The sequence below is a fragment of the Ammospiza nelsoni genome, chromosome 5, assembly GCF_027579445.1.
Source record: "Ammospiza nelsoni isolate bAmmNel1 chromosome 5, bAmmNel1.pri, whole genome shotgun sequence".
NCBI classification, from domain to species: domain Eukaryota; kingdom Metazoa; phylum Chordata; class Aves; order Passeriformes; family Passerellidae; genus Ammospiza; species Ammospiza nelsoni.
Window position 1 is genome coordinate 68,128,882 of NC_080637.1, and position 24,425 is coordinate 68,153,306.

Sequence of the window (24,425 nt, forward strand, 5' to 3'; positions counted from 1 at the left end):
ATGGTAGCTAATTCAGGGTTCTATCAAAAAAACCTTCACTCATCTCTTTTTCCCTAATTTGCCTAATCAAAACATATGTTATTTCAAATGAGATGTGTTTTAGTATATTTTACTGGACACAGAGTGGTGTGGGGAGAAGGGCAGCTTTCCCCACATGTAGTCCTGTTTCTGGTATCTTTATTTTGGAGTTTGCCCAGGATAGAGCAGAGTTTGAGGTGTTTCTCTGGCAGCCCTCATGGATTGTGCAGTGCCTGCTCAGGGTTGTCTTGCAGGGTCTGATCCCAGAGTCTTTAATGATAATGATGGACATTCTTTTTATTTTAATATCCTTTTCCTTCTAATATATTTATGGAAGTAAACAAATTCTAGGTTTTTCAGATATTTTATAGCATTCATATAAAACACCAAGAAATGGTTTCTAAGTGTTTTGACTCTATTGATCCTCATCTGAAAAATGAAAAGAGGAATATTTTAACAGCTTATGCTAAGGAAGATTGATTTATTCAAAAATTAGTTTTCTGCGAGAAATAGTAAAAAGAATTGCTAAATTTTGTAAAATTGCCATTTTTTTACAAATTTCAGAAACCTGAGTGTCCTACCAGTGCTCCTTGGGAGCTGCAGTGGTGAAACTCTTCTTTTGGCATGAAGAAGCCAGGTGCAGATGCAGAAGATGCAGAGATAGGAGCAGAGATTTGGGTGCATCTTGGCTTTGTGGGTGGAGGAAAAGATGTGGATTGTGTAAAGATCAGCAGTGTCCCTGGTACAGCCAGTGATGCTGCAGAGTTGCCCCAGTGCAGACAGACCTGTGGTGAGCAGGAACAAACCATCAAGGCCCACTTCAGTGGCTTTGCTGTGTGCAACCATGGTACACCAGGAGAGCTGTGCTTATTGCAGCTTCCAGAGTCAGATCCTTCTGCCTTGATCACCACAGAGCTCCTGGCATAGTGGTCATGTATGGGAAGAGGTAATAGACAGCTTGGCTATACACATGTATAGGGAAGGAGGGAAAGATTTTCACAGTTTTGTTCCTCCCACATTGCTACGCATCTTTCTAGAGCAGCTGCCACCACATATTTTCCTCTTTGGATCACAATCTGCTTTCAGTCCCAGAGCTTGGATCACTCTGGTTCAGATTCAATCTATTGACTATCTGATTTTAGCCCTGTGGAACTGAGTTGTACAAGGAAATAGAACAAAGATTTAAAAACACTCAAAAAATCCAGCACGTGGCTGTGAGAGAGACCTGCACTTATAAAAAACTCCTCTGGCCTACAGGGGACTCAGTATCTTTTTGTTTTTAAAGTTGCTTGGGGACATCTAAACTAATTCTGAGAACAATGGTTCACCTGAAGGGTCCTAGGTGTGGCTCAGGGTGTGCATGGAGGTATGCAGGAAACTGAGGTGTTCATGTTGAATCTCCCCATGTCTGCTAGATAGCCATTTTCTTCAAAAGAAACAATTTCCATTTTGTTACCCAGGTGAATTTCTGCATGAGTAAGTACTTAATTTTAGGGTTATTCTATGATTTTGTGTATGAGGGAAGGCTGAGTCAGTGTTCTGCTGTTGCAGTGTGGTAACACAAGCCCTCTCCTCTCTGTTGTTTTCAGCTTCAGTATAAATGGTGAACCCTGCTAGGCAAGGTCTGCCTGGTTTTTAAAAGGCAGTTATGATAGTGTCCTGCATGTGATTTGTCTCTAAGCAACAAATGGGAGGCTTTCCTCTTTTTTTTGAGTTTCAGAAGTGTTCCAGTGAAGTACAATCCCCTGAGGCTTGCTGTCTCTCCCTGCCTTTGCAGATCTGCACAACGCGACCAATCTGCGCTCGCGCTCCCTGTCGGGAACAGGACGCTCGCTGGTGGGCTCGTGGCTCAAGCTGAACAGAACTGATGAAAACTTTCTACTCTATGCACACTTAACATACATCACTTTGCCATTGCATCGAATTTTAACAGGTAATTTTGACATCCATTGTGCACAGCCCACCAAATACTTGTATTTGTACAAGTATTTCTCTGTAATGCTGTTGTAAATAGGAATTGATTTCAATTTAGAAGAAATTAGATTCCAGTTAAAAATGGGTCATTTGTAATTCAGGATGGATTTTGAACAATGTTTCAGCAAAGAATATAATTATTCCTTATGATCATTGTCTTACAGCAAGTTAGCTGGAGTTACCAAGCTTACTCACTCTCTCACCACAGGCGTTTTGGAATTCACAGAAGATGTATTGTTTCTGCTGGCATTTAATATCTGCTCAAATGGCACAAATGCTTCTATGCTCAAATACTGGCTTTGAGCTTGAACATCCTTTCTGAGACCTAATTTGTTGAACATACTTAGAGTATATATTGAGATACACAGAAATAGGGCATGAAATTTCTGGACTGTAAGGCAGAATTTTCATCTGTAGTTTTTCCCTACTCACATGGACATGTTGTGTAGGCCCTGTTTCCAAGGCCTTTTTTGTAATCAGTGTATTTGTGCCAGTGGCTTTCCAGGTAGCAGGAGCATTACATGTGGGGCAGGGTGAAGTAGGAAAGGTGCTCTTTTCTCTTGGGTAGTTAGGAAGCCTGTACTAAGATATTAAAATCCCACTATCACTTTGATAGTGATCAAAGTACTTTTTAAAATGTCTTGAGTTTATTGATAAGATGTCACTCTGACCCTTCTGTCCATGTTGGATAATCACACTTCTGTCACCTTCTCATATGTCAGAAGATCCAGTTCCTTAGTCATCTCTGTGGCCCTTCATTCCCTCCGCTGTGTTAATTCTTCACAGAGGTGTGGCTGGAGCCTTCTGGAGCTGGGGATCATTTTTGCTCACATCTTCTTTGTGCAGAGGCATTTGATCAGCCTTTTAATTGTGTGCTCCCTTTTCCCATGTTTCTTGTTCTTTGTGTAGCCTAGAAAAGGACATCACAGCCCAGATTCCAGATGTTTCTGCGTAGTGCCCTGCCATGTTGGTTTTACCGTGTATATTTAGAAAGATGCCCATGATTACAACAGAACTTTTAAGGTTCATATTCTGTCCCACTTTGACAATATGGAATTAAGGAGCCAAAAAGATGAATGTTTTTGTTGGTTTTTTTTTAATGGCAGCTTTTTGAGTGCAGAAATGTAGGCTTTGGGCTATAGCATGAAGGAAAGAGTTGAATGTTTTGTACCCAGAGAAGTCTCCCTAATGGACTTGGGGATGTTGCATTTGTCCCTTCAAGAATGGGAAACCCCTTGGCATCTCTTGTTAATGGCACTTACACTTGTTTCCCTGGAAAATATCGCCAGGGAATAATGTATTTTGCTTCATCCCTGTATAAATTAAAGTGGATCAGCTCTCCTCTCCATATGATGGGATATATTTGCAGTTCTTCATCTTTCAATTCCTCCCAGTTGCATCCTGGTTAACTCAGATTTTAACAGGCAAAGCCGTGGACTTGTCACGTTTTAGATTCCTGGTGAGCTGTGCCACAGTCCATGCTCATGTCTCCAGTTCTTCATGCTTCCAGGTATTGTGGCTGCTCTGAGGAGCCTTTTCAGTCGGCTGTGTCTCTCTGTTTGTCTCCCCTGCCCAGATATCCTGGAAGTGCGGCAGAAACCAATCCTGATGACATAGCAGAGGGCGGGCACTGCCTTGGAGCCTTGTTGCCAAGTGCCTATCCCAGCGGTTCCGTGCTAACACTACCACCTAGTGTCAGGAACAGAGACCTCCGCAGGAAAAAGGGAACTCCAGGAATACCAGCCGATCAAAAGTGCCTCTTTCTTCCTTCCTCTGCTGTCACACACCGAATGCCCACATGACTGGAGTGTTTCTGGCTGGAAGAGGACTTTCAGCAAGACAAAATAAGAAGGGGCTGCGTTTAAACCGAGTCAACACTTTATGGACAGTTTGCTACCATGTTTACTTTATAACTAAGAAGCCAACAATATGTACAGAATGTGCTAAACTTTATATTCTTTGGGAGAAACATTCTAAGAATTTCATAATGATGTGCTGTTGGACATCCCTTAATAGACTCTGGCCATACCCTCTCCTCGTCTGATCAGCCATTTGTGAGTGTGTGTGTGCTTCTGTGTGTGTGTGGATCAGAGCAGGGAGAGAGCAGTTTCCTTCTAAGGGAAGAAAAGGAGAAAGATACATTGCTGTTTTGGTATGTGCAGCAGGTCAGAGCTTCAAAGAGGCTGAAAATGTTCCCATTTTTCATGTGTCAGTGTTAGGACAGGTGAACTCTGCTGACAGATTTCCATATCTACCAAAGAACAGCAACATTTTCATCCTCAAGAGCTGGCTGAGAAAATGAGCCAGTGAAAAGAAGGCTAAAATGTGCTGCTATAGTAAAGCTGAGGTTCATCTCCAGTACTAATGCTGCTTATCTTCCTCTCAGTTGAGTTAATTCCACTTTGAGTCTAAAGTGAAATAACAGGAGACTCTAATTGTTCTCCAAAGGCCTAAAACTTTACCAGGAACCCATCCTCCTGCATGCACTGGACTTGGGGGTTTGTAGTCATCCTTGGGATACCCTTTGTAGGCAGGGAGGGTGTGAGAGCTGCTTTATGATGAGGCAGCCTGCCCGAATTTTCCATCTTTGGTTGTTACATGCTGAAGCACAGAGAGCTTTCTTGAAATACAAAAGATGGAAACATAATTCTGTTCTGAAAAGTGACTAAAAATTGCATAGTGGGAGGTCTGAAAATGGTGTGTCAGGAGCTCTCAGGAAAACAGCCTTATGTTTACACATAAAGTCCAGCTCTCTCTAAACAGCAAAACTGCTGTCCTTGAAATTTGAAAATAAAATTATAGAATACTGAGATTACTGTGCTCTGGCTGGCTATTTTGATGAGAGCCAGTACATTCTTGGGTCCATTTAGGACCCCACAGCAGTGGGAGGGGTGGCATGTCCCTTGGGGCATGTGAGACTCCAGTACATGCACAAAGGGAGAGAGAAGATGCCATTTTTGTCACTTTTCAGACTCTGAGCACCTAAAGCTGATGCTGTGGCATGTGCTCTGAGCCTGGACCTTTGTCTCCCTCGTACCTGGTCTTTCCAAAGTGCTTTGTTGTTACTCTCACAGTAGCACCTAATGACTTAACCTCTCAAATAGGACTTACTGCTTTTTTTCCTCAGGCTAGGTTCCGTGGAAGTAGCTCCACTTCAGCATAAAGGCAGGCCAAATTTGCCCTTGAGCCCAACCTGATGACTCCAGCATGGTAAGGAGGTCTGTCTGTATTTGAGGCTGGCTGTCACCTTAGTACAGCACAGTGGCCTTTCTTACACTGGCAGCATGAGTGTATGACAGGGACAGCTGACCCTGTTCAGTTGGCTTCAAATGTGTTGCAAGAAAATGTTAGGAAAATGTTCCCTTTGTCACTACCAGCACACCCACTTTTCATGCTGCAGCCTTGGAATGTTGCCTGTGGTCTGTGAGGGTGTTTCCACCATCTAACCTGGTTGCCCCCGAGCCCAGGGAGAGGTGGAGTCCTCACACAGCAGCTGAAGTGCCCTCTCAAGGAACTGGCCAGGCAGCCTGGTTGGGTGTCTGATATCCCCTGCAGGTACTGTGCCTGGCATCAGTCAGTAAAATATTCTCACTTTGCCCATGCTGAGGGTTAAACCACAGCTAGAAAACAAGCCTCTCAATGTGCTCCTTACTCTGTACTTTCATACTGCTGGACTGGGCAAATCAGTGCTTGGTTTTCCTTCAAATCTTCATTGCAGAGGGAAGGGAGAGAGGGTTCCCATTTGTACTAATCATGACAATTGATACCTTCAGGCAGGCAGCCAGAGGAACAATGTAAAAAGGAAGTGTATCCACATAGGACCCTCAGCTGTGGGTGCCTGAACGCTTCTCAGTGGACAAGAATTTGTAATGCTCCCTTGGTGTTGTGTATTATGTTTAGGTGGCTTAACTTTGTGTGATTTTGAAAGACTGAGAAAATCTTGCTGTGTAAGATTTCAAAGCAAATGAGGAATGATTCTAAGCTGGTGCATCAGTGTAAAAGCAGTGCTATGGAAGGTACAGTTTAGATCCTACATCTGTGTTTCAGGAGGTATCATCTGCTTTGTTACATGTATGTGGTTGGATTTGATGTCTAGTGTTTGAAGGGCTGTAATGTCCTAAAAAAAGTGAATTAATTTCTTGTATCTTGCTAGTGGGATATGCTGTAGGTACATTGATGACTCACCTTTTCTAGTAGAAAAGGACCACAAGTATGCCCTCATGGACATCCATGGAAAACAAGAGGTCAAAAAGTCTACTGAATGTCAATAGTGTTTTTTGGAAGCAAAAATGTTCCAGATTCTCAGTTATTCCTTCTTTAAACAACTGTCTTGGACTTTTTATGTATAGCCAGTGGTTCCCACTTTTTGTTATCAAATTCCACATTTTGTTCTGCTTTTAAACAAACCCTGAAAATTGTCCTTTTGTGTGGACAGATTGACAGGGAATTTGATCAAAAAATTCTGTTTGGGTCAGGATGGCACAGCTGGACCCTTCGCATGCTCTTGCACTACATCAAAAAAGAAAAATGAAGGTTGCTAAGAACCTCTCACAGTATTTGAGAGGGGTGAGGGGTTTAATTCTGTAGCTCCTAAGCAGTGAACTGGATTCAGCCCCTGTTGAAATAATTCAGCATTGAAATAATTGCTGCAGATGGAGCTGGTGTGTCCTGCAGTGCCATGAAGGCTTTTGGCTGTCATTGTCTTGATGGTTGGAGCACAGTGTGTTTCATTAGTCATGCTGATGTTTGAAGATGCAGCTCAGTCAACACATTTGGGAAACTTGGCAGAACAGCTTTCTTTTTGGAATTCCACCATACCTCATTGCTCAGTTAACTCCTTCCATCCTTCTGCCCATTCACTCCCTCTGGAGATCAAGGATTACCACTTGAGCTCCTCATAGATGTTGTATATTGATAGATGTGAAATACAAGGATGTGAATCTTTTAATCCATAACAAGTTTTTCACTGCTATTGATTTAACCAGTATAAAAAGCTTGGGATGTTTTGTTTTGTGTTGGTTGGGTTTTTTTTTGGGTTGTTGTTTGTTTTTTCTTTTTAAGAAAGCTCTTAAATCAATTATTTTGTGCTAGCAGATTATTGCTCTGCCTTAGAGACCACCATGTATGTGAAATTATGTTCTCTTATGTCCTGCCAGCCAGGACAAGGCGGATTCCAAATCTCCTTTTAAAAAGAAGATGCTTTTAGAAACTCTATGAGTCTTTCAGCTGTCTTGGCTAATCCAGTTTGTGTTGGTCCCTGTTCCTTCTCTTTTTATTCTCCTGGCCTTCATTGTTTACAAGGCTTGGGTATGTTGGGCTCTGGATTGCTGTTACTATTTTTATAGTTTTCTTTTTCTGGGCAGGATGTGCTTTCCAGAAAAGAGAATTTTTTGCACAGGTGACTTTTCACAGAAATTTGTTTTCCCCAAAGTATGTTCATTATTTAGACAGTGAATCCTTGGCTCTGCAGACAGATTTCTTCCAGCAGACCCTCATGTACAGAATCCCATCTGATCACTGAAATTCTGTGTGGATGTGGAATCCAGGGAAATAGACTACACTCTTAGGCTATTGACCTGTTTCTTGCCAGTCACTAATTGTTCCTTTTTGAGATGATTCCTTGTCCTGTATTTTATAGTCTAAAGCTTCCATATTAAAGACAGATGTAAGATAAAATCTTCAGAAGTGCCTAAGCCCTGTTGTTACTCAGTGGGGTTTAAGAACAAATTTTTATTTAGGAAAATAATTTATTAGTCTTAAATTCTATCTGTGTTGTATGTAGCAGTGTCAAGAAATGACAAGTTTATAGTTCTTGGATGAACAGTGTCTCTCATATGAATTCACTCTTTGTATTTGAAAGACTCTCATGGTTTCCAAAGGTCATGGCTGAAAGCTCTGGAAAGTGGATTTCCTGTGGTCACAGCAATCAGATGTCTGCAAATGCCTTACACATTCTGCAAGGTATGTGTGGTGCTGGTGTGTAGAAATTCTGTGTCAGAACCAGGTACAGTTATCCAGTTCAAGGCATTGTGAAATAAGTAGCTTTTACACAAAACCTTAAACAAAAGAGTATTTTACACCAGAATGTAGCTGTTTGGATACTTGGTCAAGATAATACAAGTCTGCAAGCAGGTTCCAATGTTGAATGTTCTCTATGTAAATATATAAATATTCTCAGCCTAATTTTATCAGCCTAACACATGTTGCATGGTTCGGGTTTTATTTGCCTCATCGATCATTGGTGTTGCTTAAAAGGTGATGGGTTGAAAATTGTGCAGGCACTGTACTGAGCCATTTGATCAAAGAGCAAGGAGAAGGTTGTGCACCAAAAATAAAGTTGGCTGTGCTTATGGCAGCAGTGAAGAAAGTGTTGGACCCTGCAGCAAATAAACAGACCTCTTTAATGACCATGAAGTCTGTTAGTGGTGTTTTCTTTCTACTGTGCCTGCTGGTGTTGGGAGTTTGGATGTGTTCCTTCCTGGTGGCAGGCACCAGTGGTGGGACAGGCTTTGTGGCACTCCTGTAGGCATTGCCAGATGGAAACTCATGTGGCAGAGTGGCCTCATTGCTCTTCATTCTGACTGCACTTGGAGCAAAGCTGCTTCTGCTACAGAACCTCTGAGTGATCAGTCCCTGACTGCTTGACATTGGGTAAGGGGGAAGAAGGTAAAAGTCAGTGGAGTCCTGAATTGGTTTTAAAGTGATCTATGGTTTGTTTTCAACTTGGTTATGTACTCATATTTATATTTGTCCAGTGAATAATAGTGAGGACTGATGGCTGTTATGGTTTCTTCCTGATTAATTCAGGAAGAATTTCAATGCAGATTTGTGCACTGTCACAAAAATGAGATTGCATTTAGATCTGCACTGCTTTGAATTGTGTGTACTGGCTGGGATCTGCCTTGGTTTAAAGACATGCAAGGCTCTGAATCCTCTCTCTCCACCTGATATTTTGGAAACCTTCAGGGGATTTTTGTATATACTCCTTGAACAAATGTTACCAACTATGTCCATGAGCTGATGTGCTGGTGATTTCATTTCCAAGAATTCCAGACCAGGATGTTTTATGAATCCATGTGGTAGGTAACAACATTTATCCTAAGCTCAGAGATGTGTGGGATATTAGGGAGAAATAAAACACAGAGCTTAAGAATAACAGGATGTCTCAGTTCTTTACATGGATGTTTGAGCAGATTGTTGGCAGTGCTGTTTTGTGACTGCTCATGCAACTGGGCAGGAATCTTAGCTGGCTGGGAAATACTAAAATATTGCTTTGAAACAAACTGTGATTTTTTTTCCTTGAATGCTTCAAGTTGAAAGGTTTTGGAAGCAGCCATAAGGGAGAAACATTATTTAAATCATTACAAAAGGTAAAGAGCATTAGAACCTCACAAGTGTTGGTAATAAACCTCCCCCTGCTTGGTTAGTCATTCAGGAAGTTTGGACAGGAAAAGGTTTGCTGGTTTTGGATTTAGTTTTTAATCCAAATGGTGGTTTTTCTTGTGTTTGCAAACTGTCACAAACCAATGAAAAAAATAATCACTTTGGCCTGACTTTAGGTTCATGCCTCTAGGCAAGAAGTAAATTCAGTGAGGGTCATCAGGTAGAGCTAGACGATGTGGTTTCTAAATCCTTTAATATTCCTGTGCAGGGTTTAGAGGTCAGTCACTCTACTGCTGTGTGAGCACAGGTGTTCCCTCTGTCCTCCAAGGCAGCCCCAGCTCCTTGACCTCACAAGGAGGAAGCATTTTGCTGATCTGGCTCCAGGTTTCCCAGTCAGGAATGGGCAGGGCAGGACATTCCTTCTTTTAGTAGCAGAATTATCCAGGCAGGAATTCACCTGCAAGCCACTGATTGTACAATTAATTTTATTACTCCATGTTATACACTGAAAATGAAAGTGATTCACACAAGACAAATGAACCTTCCATTCATTTATTCACATTTTCCATGGATTTTTGTACATGACCTCAGTGTATCAGAACTAATGAAAACATTAACATACATGTTATGTAAAACTGAAGTACCCACTGAAAAATTCAGAGCATTTTGAAATCTACTAACAACTAACAAATCATCACATTCAGCATCTTCATTGGATTTAGACTAGCTCATGCCACTTTAAATTGTTTAATGTCAGGTAATTCTGCACACAGGCACCAGCTACAAAATTTTATCAAATGCAAATAAGTTAAGGCATCAGAAAGTCAATCTTTAACAACAGTTTAAATGTTACAGTGCTGCAAAGGGAGCTGAACTTCAGTTTCAATAGCACAGCAAACCTCCTTGATTGGTTTATGTTCTACAGTGTGTTCATCTGAACTGTAAATTTAATATAAACTTTCACATCCATCAGCCAAAAGGGCTTAGAGGAGCACAGTGTTGCCCTCCCAAATTAAACCTTGCATACTGCAATTTAATATTTTAAAATAAATTTCAAGCCAACTGTAATATCTCCCTTAGAAATTATTCTGATAATTAAAAGAAGCAGAGATGTTTATTTTCCAGCTGAAACTTCAAAACCAGAGGAGGAGGAATGGATAAGACACTCCAACATCTACATACACCTGGAAAAACGAAGGCATCAATGCAGATTGGGGCAGAAGCTTGCATCTTTAATATCAGGTATCTGATATCCAGCTGTTAAAATACATTACTAAGACACAGGAATGCCTCTTTGAGTTGGAATTCTGACCAAAATTCTTTCCTTGGATAGCATGTGCCAGTTTGTTATGAAGGCAGTAGTACACTGATGTCTGTGGTCTCTGTAAAATTTGCTTTTTTATTTAAGGCCTTTATTTCTATTTAACAATCTCTGGCCTTTTACAGCCTTTCTGTATTTTAGTATTCCTTAAATAGAAACTGAAGCATCATCAAAAATGTCTAAAGTGCTGGAAAAGGCTGTGCTTTATACCTGAGCACCAAGTTTGTCAGTGTATGACTATCTTTTCCTGCTTCATAGTTCACATAATGGTACAGACACCATGAATTGATGTTGATTGAAATCTGCTTTGCAGGGAAATTCTTCCCTGTCCTTTCAGAGGCAATTTTCCCCATGTAAAATGTTCAAAATTGTATGTTTATGCATATATTTGACATTCTAATGAAGGTGACATCTCAATTTTTTACCTTCTCCTGGCTTTACTGATTAAATACAAGCACAGAAGAATTCAGGTGTTACTTGCTATGATGACTAGGGTAAGGTTTAATTCTTTCCAACACAATTTATTATTCCTCTATTATTTTTCCATTCACTCTGTGCCCTCTGCTTGTAAACAGGCCAGAGGTGTACTGTCAGAATTGGGCCACATCCATGTGTGCAAAACCTAACAACTGCCCCTCTTTAGAGGCAGGCATAAGGAAAGAAGTGTTAACTTCAGCTTGTTGGTCCATGTTTCTAAGGATAAAGAACAGTTCCAAATCCATGAGCTTTTGGAAGTAAGCAAAGAAAAGGCCAAGCTTTTATAGCCAGAGCTGTTCTTGATGGGATGTACAACCAGAGCTCTGTCTATAAACCTTTCTGTACAGAGACAGGGTTAAGACACTACAGTCAAAAGACAAATGCAAAATTAACTGAGCCCTTGGACCAGAGCCTGGACTAAACTCTTAGGCAGCATTCTGTTTTTCATTCATACACATTTAGACACACCCTGTCAGCTTTGGGCCTCCAATTTAGGTAGCAGCAAGACTTGTTATTAAAAAAAAGTATATCTTATTTTGAGGAAAGCAATGTCACTGACTTTTAATGGTTTAAGTATTTAGCCAGATGCAAAAAGAATCCTCAAAGGCACCAGTTTATTTTTCAAATATCTCAAATGGCATCTAAGCTCCCTTCACACTCCAGTGTTAAAAATGCAATTCTTGTACCCTAAACGTGGCTGAAATGTGAGCAAAGGCCTTTATTTTGGAACTTTGGTCAACAGGGCTATAGATGAAATCAAGATTTTCCTCCTTTTAATGAAGAGGGGAAAAAAAGCCATAACCTGAATTGTGCAGTGAATTAGGCCTACAGGCAGCCATTTGCTCCCCCCCAGAGCAGGGGTACAGGTGAGATGTGCTGCACCTCATCAAATGGTGTTAAGGAATTCCTTGTTCCCTGCCCACAGGATACCACTGTGCTGGACCACCAGGTCCCCTGTATGAATTGTGTCACACTGAGGTTTTTTAAGGAAAGGGGTTTTTCCTCTTGTGTCACATTAGCCAGAGGCAAAACAGCATGTTTGTTCCATCTTGCCAGAGCTGGTCAGTGTGACACATCTGAGAGCAGTTCAAGTTTCATATTATCATCAAGCTCTTGGAGAAGTCCCAGAGTTGGAAGCAAAGTAGAAAAAGTTACCAGGGAAGAGGTTTCCAGCAACATTTGAAAAAAGAAAAGGATTAAACCACCAAACACAGTCTGACAAAGTTGAGAGTGAAACCAAGACCAGAATGACTGCTCTGATCCCCAAATTATTGCCACCTGGTTAATTTTATCACAGCTGAAAACTAAGTTTACAAAATACCCCATGCTCCCCACATGCAACAGAAAGCTTCTGGCAAAGCTGCCCTCTGCTGCTTTGTTTTAATGCACTGCAGCACAGCATTTTTATCACATGGAGAAATACTGATACACACCCTTGTGCATGTGTCTCCTGGCAAGGGCAACAGGCAACAGAAAGGTCTTTAAAAGTCCTGAAGTTTGTTGTGGGAAGAGCTTTCTTCAGCAAAGTACCAGCAGCAGGAGCAATGCAGCACATCCAGCTCTGCCTCAGCTGGGTTTTGGGACTAAGGACAAACACCTTGGAAGGATCATGTGGAAGTGCAACCCTTTGTTCTGACCTGTCAGAAGCCAGGGGCTGCCAGTGTGTCCAAGATAAAACTGTCTTCCAGTTGTCTGCTTGTACCATATTGCACATCATTCTCTTGTTGCTACAGTAAGAACAGAACTGACAGTTCCTCTGGAGGAACCACTGCTGCCAACAAGGCTACACAAACAAATTCTCTTTTAAATATCTGCAGTCTCTGAGTCCTGAAAGCACACAGGTCTGCAAGGGTACAGACCCAGCACAATGGAGATCATCACTGGTGGGGTGCAGTTCTGTCACTGAGTCTAAGAAGTCAGTCTCACCAGAATACAACAGACCAATTAAAAATCTGCAGTCTAGAAACAGTTGCAACAGGTAAGCTTGAACATCCTCCCTTCCCAAAACAGGAGGTGCTTGCATTGTATTACAGTCTGTAAGGAAGCTCTGGTACCATGGTTTTGTACTCAGCTTTCTGTCCATTTGGTTGACTGGTGCTAAAAACATTTGCTTGGAATTATATCCATGTGCTTTATCCAGAAGAGGTCCTGCATTTAGTACTGAAAATGAGGGAGAACAGTCCAACACTTGTGTTCTATTAAAGCTTTTATTAGCTAGTTTAGCTTTTCCTCACATCATTTTTCCAGAATTCCTATAACAGTTCTTAATATCAGAGCAAAGAATTAAATGTTCAAATGAAGTTACGGAAGAAAAAAAGAGCAGCAGCAGTTTGGCAATAAATCCTCAAATTATGGACTGCAACTTATTTAAGCCTCCTTTTTCTCCAGTAAGATTTTGTGCAACTCATCTGCATCCTCACTTGTTTTCACTCTTATTAGCATAGTGACAGGAACAGCTGGGTTCTTCTCATCGATGGGTGGGTTAGGAACACAAACTATTAGAACATTGTTTTTTCCGGTTCTTGTGCATGGCATCTTAGGTGGAATTAGAACATTCAACAGGATATTTCCTGCATTTGAGGAGGGGGAAAAAATTACCATTAGCCATTTTCTAGCTTTTACTGCATTACAGGGTTAGTACAGATAGTAACTAGAAATTTAGGGAGGTGTTTGGAAGGAAGGCAATTCACAAACATAGTGTATGTTTGTCTTCTTCTTTCCTAAGCATCCATTCATGGCCATTGGTCTCAGATTTCTTTCCTCACTAGAAATGAGAAAATCTCTGCAAATACTGCATCCTCCTTTTTTAAATGGAGGAACCTGAATATCAAATGATAGCAGAGGGACACAGGAGAAAGGGGACAAGGGAGAAGCAGCAAATGAGGAATCCAGTCACAGTGCTTAGTGTATACCAAGTTCCTCATTCTGACCACTAGATGCAATTCATATACAGAAGCAAAATCTTCTGATATGGACAGATGTTAATCTGGACAAACCAGGGTAAAACTGGTACTTTTTATCAAACATACACCATAGCCTTTTACTTCTTGCACTGCTTCATGTGCTGTCTTTTGTAATACTCACTAGAGGCACCCAAGTGTTTGTCAGTATTCTAAATGATTTAGGAAAAAAATAGTAGGTTTTCACTAATTGTATCTGTTAATGCTGTGTAAAAAAACCCAAAAAATGCCTAATTCTTAGCAAGGAATTCTGACATTAAGACTTGTTACTGGGATAAATGTACTTACCTAAATTGGTATCTGCTCGTACTAAGAGTTGAGTTTTTTCATTTCCTGCTGGTTTTAAATGTAATGTTCCTACACCTTTTTCTTTAAATTCATTATCCTTTTTGTAGAACAGTTTGCACCTGTGGAGAAAAAAAAACCACAAATCCTTGTTTGTGCAGCCATGTAGAGATGAAATAAAAAGGTATCTCCCAGGTACATGTATCCATCTGACTCACAGTAACAGTAATCAGGATTTAACATGCTGTGAGTAACCTAAATCTTTATTATTCTTGACCTTGTTTCATGTGCTAATGGACAGCACTTGAAGATCAAAGAGAAAGTGAACTATTTCTTTCAGTATTGAAATGATAAATGGATTACTTTCAGGGCAAAGTAAAAGGCACAGCAACTTGTACTCAGGGCCTACTCAGAAAGCCATAAGAACTGGTTGTATCATTCTGAAGTTATAATAGGACTTCAATGTACAATTTATAAACATTTTTAAGTGAGGCTCTAATAAACTTTAAGCCATTTTAGGTGGTGAAGAATAGCAATACACAGATATTAATTTTATTTTCCAAGTTAAAGTCACTTACTTCTTTGAGTAGAAAGCATCATCTTCTTTTATTTCATTGACGATGACTTTTGGTGGCTCTTCTTCCTCCTCTTCCCCTCCTTTAAATAGAAAGTTTTGATATGTGAATGTTGGGAGCACAGATTTTGGCACCCTTATGCCCACCATGGTTAACGTGGACATGTGGCTGGTCAGTGACACCTTTCAGTTCCTGTGTACTCTGTAGCAGCTTCGGCTACAAAAAAAGGGTTACTTGCTTTTCATTCACCTCTTAAACAACTTCATCCTCACCTTCAGTTTAAATGGGATGAAAATACCCAATCCATACCAAACAATCAAACACCAACAATAAAAAGCTTAGTAAGTCAAAAGCTTCTGTTTGAACAGAAACAGTTTCACATTGCAGAGCATGCTCCATAAATGGGTTCAAGTAAAGCACAATAAATACTTCCAAGAGCCAGGTTTAATTTGGGGAATTGCAGAATGACAGATAATAGTGGCAGATTTTGCCTTTCCATCCCCTCAGCTGCTGGGATTTCTATCAGCCTATTGTATTCAGCACAGGCAAAGACCAGAGTAAAACTGTCAGGTACTATGCAACTTTGTTGGCCTCCTTACAATCTATTAAGTAAAATGGACTGAACTGTTCTGTATCTCATGCTTTTTACTGCAGGGATCTCTTGATAAACCTACTAAGAAAAGCAGTGGGATTGAGAAGTCCAGCAGGCTGAAAGGTGAACATACTAGCTGCTTTAAATTTCATCAATTCCTGCCCTCAGATATGGGATTATTTTGTATATTATATAAAGTACAGCTCTGACAGAATTATGTAAGTCTTGATAAGCACATACTTTTGGTGTTGCTTACATAAGGGCTGGGTTCTCCCAATAAGGGGGATATTATATTGTATCATAATCTCATATTATATATTGTATATCATATTGTATTATATTATAGAGGTGTGTATATATATGTTATATAATTCTGCACTTTCAAATTGAAGAATGATGATGATCACAGAATACAGAATTTCCTGAGCTGGAAAGGACCCACCAGGATCATGGAGTGCAGCTCCTGGTCCTGCCCAGAACACCCCAACCATCCTACCCTGTGCCTGAGAGTGTTTTCCAAATGCTCTTTGGGAGCTCTGGCATTCCCTGGGGAGCCTGGGCAGTGCCTGAGCCCTCTCTGGGGGAAGAACCTTTCCCTGATATCCAGCCTGAACCTCCTTGGACACTACACCATGCCATTATCTCAGTGAACTTAATATTGCATTTTCTTAGTATTCTGAAGTCACATACACTCACAGCTGACCATTAAAATAACTATAAATAGAAATACGTAGAATTTACCTTTGTCATCATTATTGCCACTGTCTGTTTGAGCTTCCAATGAACTGGTGGGTGCTGTAGTGACAGATTTGGCCTGGTTTGCATCTTTTCCAAACAAACCTGAATTCCCAGAAGAAAATGAGAAACTACTAAGCGTTCCTGAACCGAGGGAACCCAAAACAGAACTGTCAACACTCTTGCCAAAATTAAACGAGACAGTTGATGTAGCTCCTAACAACGGGTCTCTTTTTTCTGATGCAGCTTCAGCTTTTTTGTCGGAGGTATCCTCAGATTTGCTGTTAAACAAAAAGGTGGAGCCTTGCTGGAGCTTTGAACTCCCAAACACAGGAGCAGCCTGGGGGGCAGGGGTCTTGCTGCCCTCGTTCTCGGAGCTGCTGTCACTGCTGCCCCCGTGCTGCTGCTCGATGCTGGCCAAGTAGCGCTCGTAGTCCCTGAAGATGGGGCTGAGGTCGCACAGGGGGTTGCTGTTGACGTGTTTCACGATCCAGTCGCGCACGGAGCAGTTGAGGGCAGCCAGCTGTTTGTGGTAGGAGCCAGAGGTGGCTGCTGAGCCCAGGGTGCTGCCCGAGGAGCAGGGCTGGCTGCTGCCGCCGTTGGCTGTGGGGCTGGCAGCCTTCTTCTCAGCAAACACAGCGGCACTGGGGCCGTTGGACATCGGGGATCCTGTCACGGGAAAATCACAGAGTTACAGGATAGCCTGAGCTGGGAGGGACACGGCAGGATCACCCAGTCCAGCTCCTGGCCCTGCGCATCCCTGAGGGCATTGTCCAAATACTCCCAGAGCTCTGGCAGCCTTGGGGCCGTGACCGTTCCCTGGGGAGCCTGGGCAGTGCCCGGCACCCTCTGGGGGAAGAACCTTTCCCTGATCTCCAGCTTAACTCATTTGCTTAACAAGCTGTGGTTTAAAAAATAACACAGATGCTTTGCTGACCTAGTGAGAAATGTGGCTTAGAACCCTTTTTCCTACCCAGAAAGCACAACTCTCTTAAAACCCTAACATGTGCAATATTTCTTATCAAATCAGTCATCCTTCCTGAGCTGATCTCCTTCTTTTGAGTCACCACACTGTGCCCCAGGTACTCCCATGCCAGTGAGCTGACCCATGTTTTCATTTAGACAAGTAAGTTAGGGATAGACAAAGTAGACGGAGCACACTGGTGTACAAAAAAAAAATCCAAAGACATCTTGTACAGAACATTAAAAAAAATACATGTTTTATATATTGCCAAAACCTTCAGAATCTTACAAAAATCTAACAACTTCAGCAAGCTGTAATGCTTATTAAATCGAAAAACTCAACTTATCTCTTGCCATTTGTCCTTTAAATGTACTTTAAACCACCCTGAGTGCACTAGCCCATAATTTTACAAGCTTTTGAGCACTTCTGTATAAAAAACCCTAAGAAGCAAACTAGAAATAGTCTCATTGAATATTTCAGTTTCCCTTAATTTATTCAAGCTCACTGAAATCCACATTACTTCAAAGTTCAAATTCCACCATTTCTATTCTATGGCATGGTGACTCCAAAATAAGGGTTAACATTTCTGCATGTCCAGCACAAAGGGACAGAACTAACATTCCTCAGGTAATTCCAAAGCATGACAGCTCAACATGCTGAAGTATTTCAAATGTCCTAAAATGTAGGTATAACTGTAACAGATAAATTCTAGTAAGACTGTCTGCAACATCAGATGTACAAGGAAAAAAGATGAAGATTTTAGCTATGCAGCATGTATTTTTAATTTAAATTCAAAGAATTGGGACATGTCACCAGATGCTTTATACTTTTTACAGACTGCCTTATGCCAGTGCCTTCCATTTCCATCTGTGCCTAGAAAACTTTTACCTCCGTATTAGAAATATAAATTTAGTTGCCACCTCTTTAAATTGCAAGCAGATGAAAACTTGTCCCTCCAGCACTCTAAAATAATAAGAAATCTTACAAAGAGGTATAAAGTCTCAAAACCTTAAAACACAACTATAAGACGGTCTAAATTTGTTTTTTTCACTACTAAAATGACTCAAAAATTTTTGTGACTGAAGGTGTTGATAAATATGTGTGCTTATTTAAAACTTACCAAATGCTGATTGTGTTTCAGAGGTGCTCTTCAAACTGCTGAAAGGAGGAGTACCAGAGACACTGCTTCCATTAGACAGCCCTTCCAAAGGCTTTATTCCTGCACCATTCCCAAATCCACTGAAGCCACCTCCTCCTTTTCCAGAAGGCAATACAAAGCCTTTAAACCCTTTAAAAGCTCCTCCACTTTCAGACTGGGGAGAAAAAAAAACAGACAACCAGTTATAAACATCTTATCCACACAAATCCTATCCTCACTTAATATTCCTGATATCCTTGGTTTGTTTTTCCCTAGTTCAGTGTGTCATTCCATGCATTTCTGTGTCAGCTATGTAAACAAAATTAACAACTTCCTTATGACACACACTGCTACTGTTTTTAAAAGACTCAGATGTTTGGTATGAAAACAAACTGGGTCTAGGATGTGGATACATGGAAGTTGCTCAGAGCTGTGGATGTGTTTATCTATTAGACATTTTGGTAATCTGTAATCTGGTTTCTCTTTAAATAACTACACAGGATTATGTAATTTCAGGTTTATTTTCAACAACTTTTACCATTTACAATGGCAGTAAAGAGCTCAACACTTTAATCCACTCATCACTCTGGAGTCATCTATGAAACCTCTTGTGATTTACCCAAAATATTCCAATGTGACTGATGGAAGATGCAAAGACAGACTGTACCTGACCACAAAATATCCATCTCTGCAACCTTTTCATTACCCAGTTCTGATCACTGTCTTTGCAACCATATTATTTTATGGTATAGTTTCTTAAGTGTTTCTAAAAGACAAGGTACAATTAACATGCAAATAAAGCACTGCAATCTTTAGGCCTTTGGAGGTAATGAACTTTCACTACTCAAAGTGAACTTTCAGTGTCATGGCCAGCACAGGAACTGGGAGGGGGTGGCTGGAAGCAGCTAATTGCTGCTTGGCCATGGGATGAGCGAGGTCTGTGGGTAGTGAGCAACCTTCTGTGCATCCCTGCTTTTTCTTGGGGTTTGTTTCTTTCTCTTTTTTTGGTTCCCTTATCATCATGATCACTGTATTTCAATCATTAAACTGTTCTTATCTCAGCCCAGGCTTTTATCCTTTTTTCTGATTCTCCTCCTCAACCCACAAGGAGGAAGAGTGAGGGGCTGCATGGTCCTTAGTTGTCACCAGCCCTTCCACCAGCTCTAACAGCTGCTCCCAGTCTCCTAACTACTTCTACAACCCATCTGGTTTCCTTTCTCATTCTGTTCTATTTTTCCTATCCCATTTGTCCCTGAATCTCTCCTGATCAAGTTGTAGTTTGTGTTTTGCATCACCTCCTTCCAGTACAATCCTTCATTTAGCTGTATTCTCTACCACATTTGTGGCTAAAACTACTCAGGGCTTTAGTGGGCTAAGACAGCTTCCTCATTCATAGTGCTTGGGCTGAAGAAGGAAAATCAAAAGCATAGGAGAAGGCTGTCTAGTTCCTAACTGTGCCTAGTCCCATCCAGTCCTAAAGCAATCTGTGTAACACTAAGTTCCAGGCCTATTTCTAACATGATGCATGCCTCTTCAAACATGTCTGGGAAAAATATATACAACAAAGCATTGTCAAGGATTTCTGAAAGGACAACAACTTGGCTGCACTGGGATAATGCTTTCACAGGAACTAAACCTGTAACAAAGGCCAACTGCCTTTCAATTTTTAATTTGTTAGTGCCAAGAGTAGATGGCACTAAAGCTCTTGACAGGGAGGGAGGAAAAAAAGTAGCAGCATTCTTAAGAAAAGACATGCTTCTCATTCTTAGAGCAGTTTAGTATTTGGGTGTTTACTAATAAAGCTTCTGAGACATCCCCCAGCCCTCCAGTATGGATAACTAAAAACTGCATTTCCGTACTTCCATCTCTACAAAAAATGGAAGTAAAGCAGTAAAAATGCTGTTTTACCCATTTGCAAACAACATTGTGTCTGAAATATGCAAGAACACCCTGCTCACCAGTCAAACTAGTATTACCCTTTTTTTGCCTTAGCCTTATTCTTAGCATGGAACAGTAAAGCCAAAGTTCATGTGCACATAAGACCTAGTGAGCTGAAAAGATAACTTTATTCAGCATCACTACAAACCCAAGGAAGCAAAAACCTGAGTTTGATGTGTTTTGTAAGTGAGAAAAACTCCAGCACCCCTGTTCAGTGACCACATTACCTCTGACCCCACGTTGCGGCGCTTTGCTTTTTTAATAGCTCTGTTCTTCAGGACCTCCTCACTTGCCACAGAGAATGTTCCCACCTTGAAGAGGAAGTTATGGAATCATTAGTGGAATGTTCAACATGAAGGGATGGCTGAGATCACGTTCTGAACACAACTCTAACACTGCTACCAAGCAAACAAGGGAAGAAGTTAAAAACCAGCCCACTGGTTGTAAGCTGATACTTTGAAAACTCTGGTACTGCACTACATTTCTCTCTGTGCTATCTCCATTTTACTACAACAAATAATGTAAGTTTTCCTTTGCTTTTTAAAAACGCAGCTCTAAGATCTCTGTGCTGAAGGGAATCTGTCAGTAATCCACAGTTTGAGGCACTCTGGGGAACTAATGTGTATTTTACCTCTTCAGCTTCATCCTCCTGGTCCCAGTTTCGGTCAGTCAGCTCCTTTTCTGCAATTCTCTTGGCCATTTTTCCCCACCTGTGGGGAAGAAACAAAAAATCTTAGAAAGAATTGCACAGAAATAAATTCTAAGTGTCAGTGATCTTCAATTTGTATTCTTAGAACAAAAAAACAGGAACTGCAGTTCATGTAGAAGCAGGTCAAGATTGGAATGACAATTGAAAACTAAATGTTGTAGCAAAAACAATCATCATTTTTCTGGTTATCTCTGTGATGTAGAGCAAAATCAGCTTTGCACAAGGAATGTCTGTAACTGTTCTGAGTCCCATTTTACTAAAGTACAACTTATGAGCTGTGTACAAAACCAAAGAAAGAAAACATGGTAGCTGGAGTCAATCTAAAAAACCTGGCAAGCAATCACACTACTGGAACTTTATGTGAAAAAAGAGTATTTTACTAACTATGGTTATATCTTCTGACACTAAATATGAAAACTTTCCAAAGGAAATATGCAGTTTTGTTGCAATTAAAATCTCAAGCAAGCCCAACAACTAAAACTCTTCCAAAATCCCCTCTGGGTTTATGATTAAGACCTGCCCAGAAAAAAGATTAAAAAATCCTCAAATAGCTGAATTTCAGAGCCAGACATTGTAACAATACATTTTTACAAGATATTTTGTTTATATGTTGAAACATTCTAGAACAGTACATTCAGCAGCACACTTGGAGATCACACATCCAAGTCCTGAATTTTGTCTGACACACATCACAAATTACTAGGTCAAGTTATTAGAGCTTCTGGAAATAGAGGGACACATATTGGCCTGTGTATACACATTTAAATGCCCTAATCCACTCTGTCCTGGAAGTAGACATCCTTGCTTGATAATCCCTGGGAGATCATTTCAATCTAACCCATTGAAAAGCTAAATAAGAAGATATTTTAAAGTCACCTTTATAAAAATTATTATTATTTTATTACATAATTTTAATATAGAATTATATGTATTATATTATGTAATACATTTAAATATTTATTTATAATAAATAAAAGTGTTCTGTATATATATTCTGCATATATATACTCATTATAGATATAATATACACATGTATACATAATAATGTATAAAATAATATATATGTGTATTTAATATATATTATATAATATATACAATGCTATATATATTATATAATCTATATAGTATTTTTATATAATATACTATAATATTATATAATAGCATATACTATACAATAACATATATTATATAATATACTATAGCATTATTTAATATAGTATATACTATACTATAGTATTATTTAAATGTATTAGTTTCATTATTACATTAGATATTTGATTTACTGAAATAGCACCTTAACTACAGAGCCTGTCCCCCACCAAAAGAGGGGAAACCTTGTTGACCTAAGCTCCAGGTTCTCTGTACTCTGTGTTTACAGAGTTTCTCTTTAAAAGCATTGTAGAGGATCTAACATGAATCTAACAGAGAACCTGAAGTGTATTCTGTCCTGGGAACGAACACAAGCCTGCATCTGGTTGGTATTCACAAACTTCACTAAGTTTTTGGAGCACATGTTCTGAACAGCCTGAGAGAGAGAATGATTTTGAGAAACACATCAAAGAATCGCAGAATATAGGATCATCGATTCCAAACCCTTGCCCTGCACAGACACCCCGACAGTCCCTGCACAGACACCCCAACAATCCCTGCACAGACACCCCGACAATCCCTGCACAGACACCCCAACAATCCCTGCACAAACACCCCGACAATCCCTGCACAAACACCCCGACAATCCCTGCACAGACACCCCGACAATCCCTGCAGAGACCCCCCCACAATCCCTGCACAGACACCCCGACAGTCCCTGCACAGACACCCCAACAATCCCTGCACAGACACCCCGACAGTCCCTGCACAGACACCCCGACAGTCCCTGCACAGACACCCCAACAATCCCTGCACAGACACCCCGACAGTCCCTGCACAGACACCCCGACAATCCCTGCACAGACACCCCGACAGTCCCTGCACAGACACCCCAACAATCCCTGCACAGACACCCCGACAGTCCCTGCACAGACACCCCGACAGTCCCTGCACAGACACCCCAACAATCCCTGCACAGACACCCCAACAATCCCTGCACAGACACCCCAACAACCCCACCCTGTGCATCCCTGAGAGCGGTGTCCAAACGCTCCCGCAGCTCTGGCAGCCTTGGGGCCGTGGCCATTCCCTGGGGAGCCTGGGCAGTGCCCGACACCCTCTGGGGGAAGAACCTTTCCCTGATACGCAGCCTCACTCTTGTTCGATTAACAAACACTTCTTGTTTAAAAACAACACAACGCAGATGCTTTGCTGACCTACAGAGCGCTTCGCTGCCCTATTTAGCGCAGCCGAGGCTGCCCTGGAGGTTTGCTGCGGGCGGCATCGCCCGGGTACCGAGGGCCGGAGCCCGGCGGTGCTGGCGGCAGCGGGGCCGGTGCCGGGCCCGGCGGTGTCGCAGCGCGGTCGCCGCGGCTCCCGGCGGGAGGAAGCGGAAGCCGGATGCCGGCGGGGCCACCCCGCGCCCCCGTGGCCGCGGCGCTGCCGTTCCGCTTTGGACTCCCGGCTGCGCTCGCCCCGTCCCGGGGACGCCGCGCGTCGCCTGCGCACCGCACAGACCGATCCGCGCGTTGCGAACCCTGCGAACGGTGCGAGCCCCACAAAGCGCCGCCGCCGCCCCGCTGCCTCCATGCCCAGCCCGCGCTCCCCTGCTCGGGTCCCGCTCGTGCCCGGCCGCCCCTCGCGCCCCCCACCCGCGGCACTCACTCGCTCGGGCGGGCGATTCTCTCCTGCCGCGCTGCGCTGCGGGGCCGACGCTGCGGCGGGCGGCGCGCAGGGTCTCCTGGTCTTCTCGCAGGCTGAGCGCGCCCCGCTGTGCCTTCACAATCCCCCGATGCCGCCCGGCCCGGCCTCCCCCTCGGTGTCCGCCGGGAGACGGGGCTCGGTGGGGCCCAGAGCGGGAACGCCGCGCCCGCCGCCGCCGCCGTCCCGCGCCCGCCCGCACCGCGCGTGCGCCCGGCGGGGGCAGCGGGGCGGGGCGGGGCCGGGGCTGCAGTACCGCCGGCGGCCGCGGGGGGCGCCCCAAAGGCCGCTGCGAGGGAAAGGCGGGCCCAAGGCAAGCCGCGGGTCACGTGACTTCCGGCGCGAGCCGCGGTCTGAGCGAGTTCTCCCGAGCTCGTCGGGAAAAACAAACCCCGAACGTCCCCTGACAGTGCCAGCCGGTCACTGGCCTTGCCCCGCAAAAATTGGGGCCTCCGCACAGAAGCTGATAAAAAAGCTTTCTCATGTGTTTATACATTGTAATCAAGTTAATGTTCCCTGGTTCTGAATTATATAATTCATCATTTTCAGCACGGGAGGCGCCTCAG

At 42.3% G+C, this 24,425-nt stretch overlaps 2 protein-coding genes across 6 annotated transcripts in view; one reads left to right on the top strand and one right to left on the bottom strand.

Annotated features, from left to right (window-relative positions):
- Positions 1 to 8,400, top strand: part of KIAA0930 (KIAA0930 ortholog) — a 53,391-nt gene extending 44,991 nt beyond the window's left edge. For both annotated transcript variants that reach the window (XM_059471922.1, XM_059471923.1), the window contains exons 9-10: positions 1,796 to 1,951; positions 3,569 to 8,400. In XM_059471922.1, the coding sequence (XP_059327905.1) occupies positions 1,796 to 1,951; positions 3,569 to 3,609 (197 nt within the window). In that variant the 3' untranslated portion in view covers positions 3,610 to 8,400. The remainder of the gene's footprint in view (positions 1 to 1,795; positions 1,952 to 3,568) is intronic.
- Positions 8,401 to 13,361: 4,961 nt separating this feature from the next.
- NUP50 (nucleoporin 50) lies at positions 13,362 to 24,051 on the bottom strand. Of its 4 annotated transcripts, none has more exons than XM_059471606.1 (8): positions 23,824 to 24,051; positions 20,992 to 21,070; positions 20,588 to 20,671; positions 18,405 to 18,597; positions 16,327 to 16,989; positions 14,997 to 15,075; positions 14,422 to 14,540; positions 13,362 to 13,743 (listed from the first exon to the last, which is right to left on the bottom strand). In XM_059471606.1, the coding sequence occupies exons 2-8, from the start codon at positions 21,058 to 21,060 to the stop codon at positions 13,541 to 13,543; spliced, it is 1,410 nt and encodes a 469-aa protein (XP_059327589.1). In that variant the 5' UTR covers positions 21,061 to 21,070; positions 23,824 to 24,051; the 3' UTR covers positions 13,362 to 13,540. The 4 variants fall into 4 exon arrangements, with proteins under 4 accessions (XP_059327589.1, XP_059327590.1, XP_059327591.1 ...); XM_059471607.1 differs by lacking the exon at positions 23,824 to 24,051 and adding an exon at positions 23,376 to 23,500; XM_059471608.1 differs by lacking the exon at positions 23,824 to 24,051 and adding an exon at positions 23,179 to 23,216.
- Positions 24,052 to 24,425: the final 374 nt, after the last annotated feature.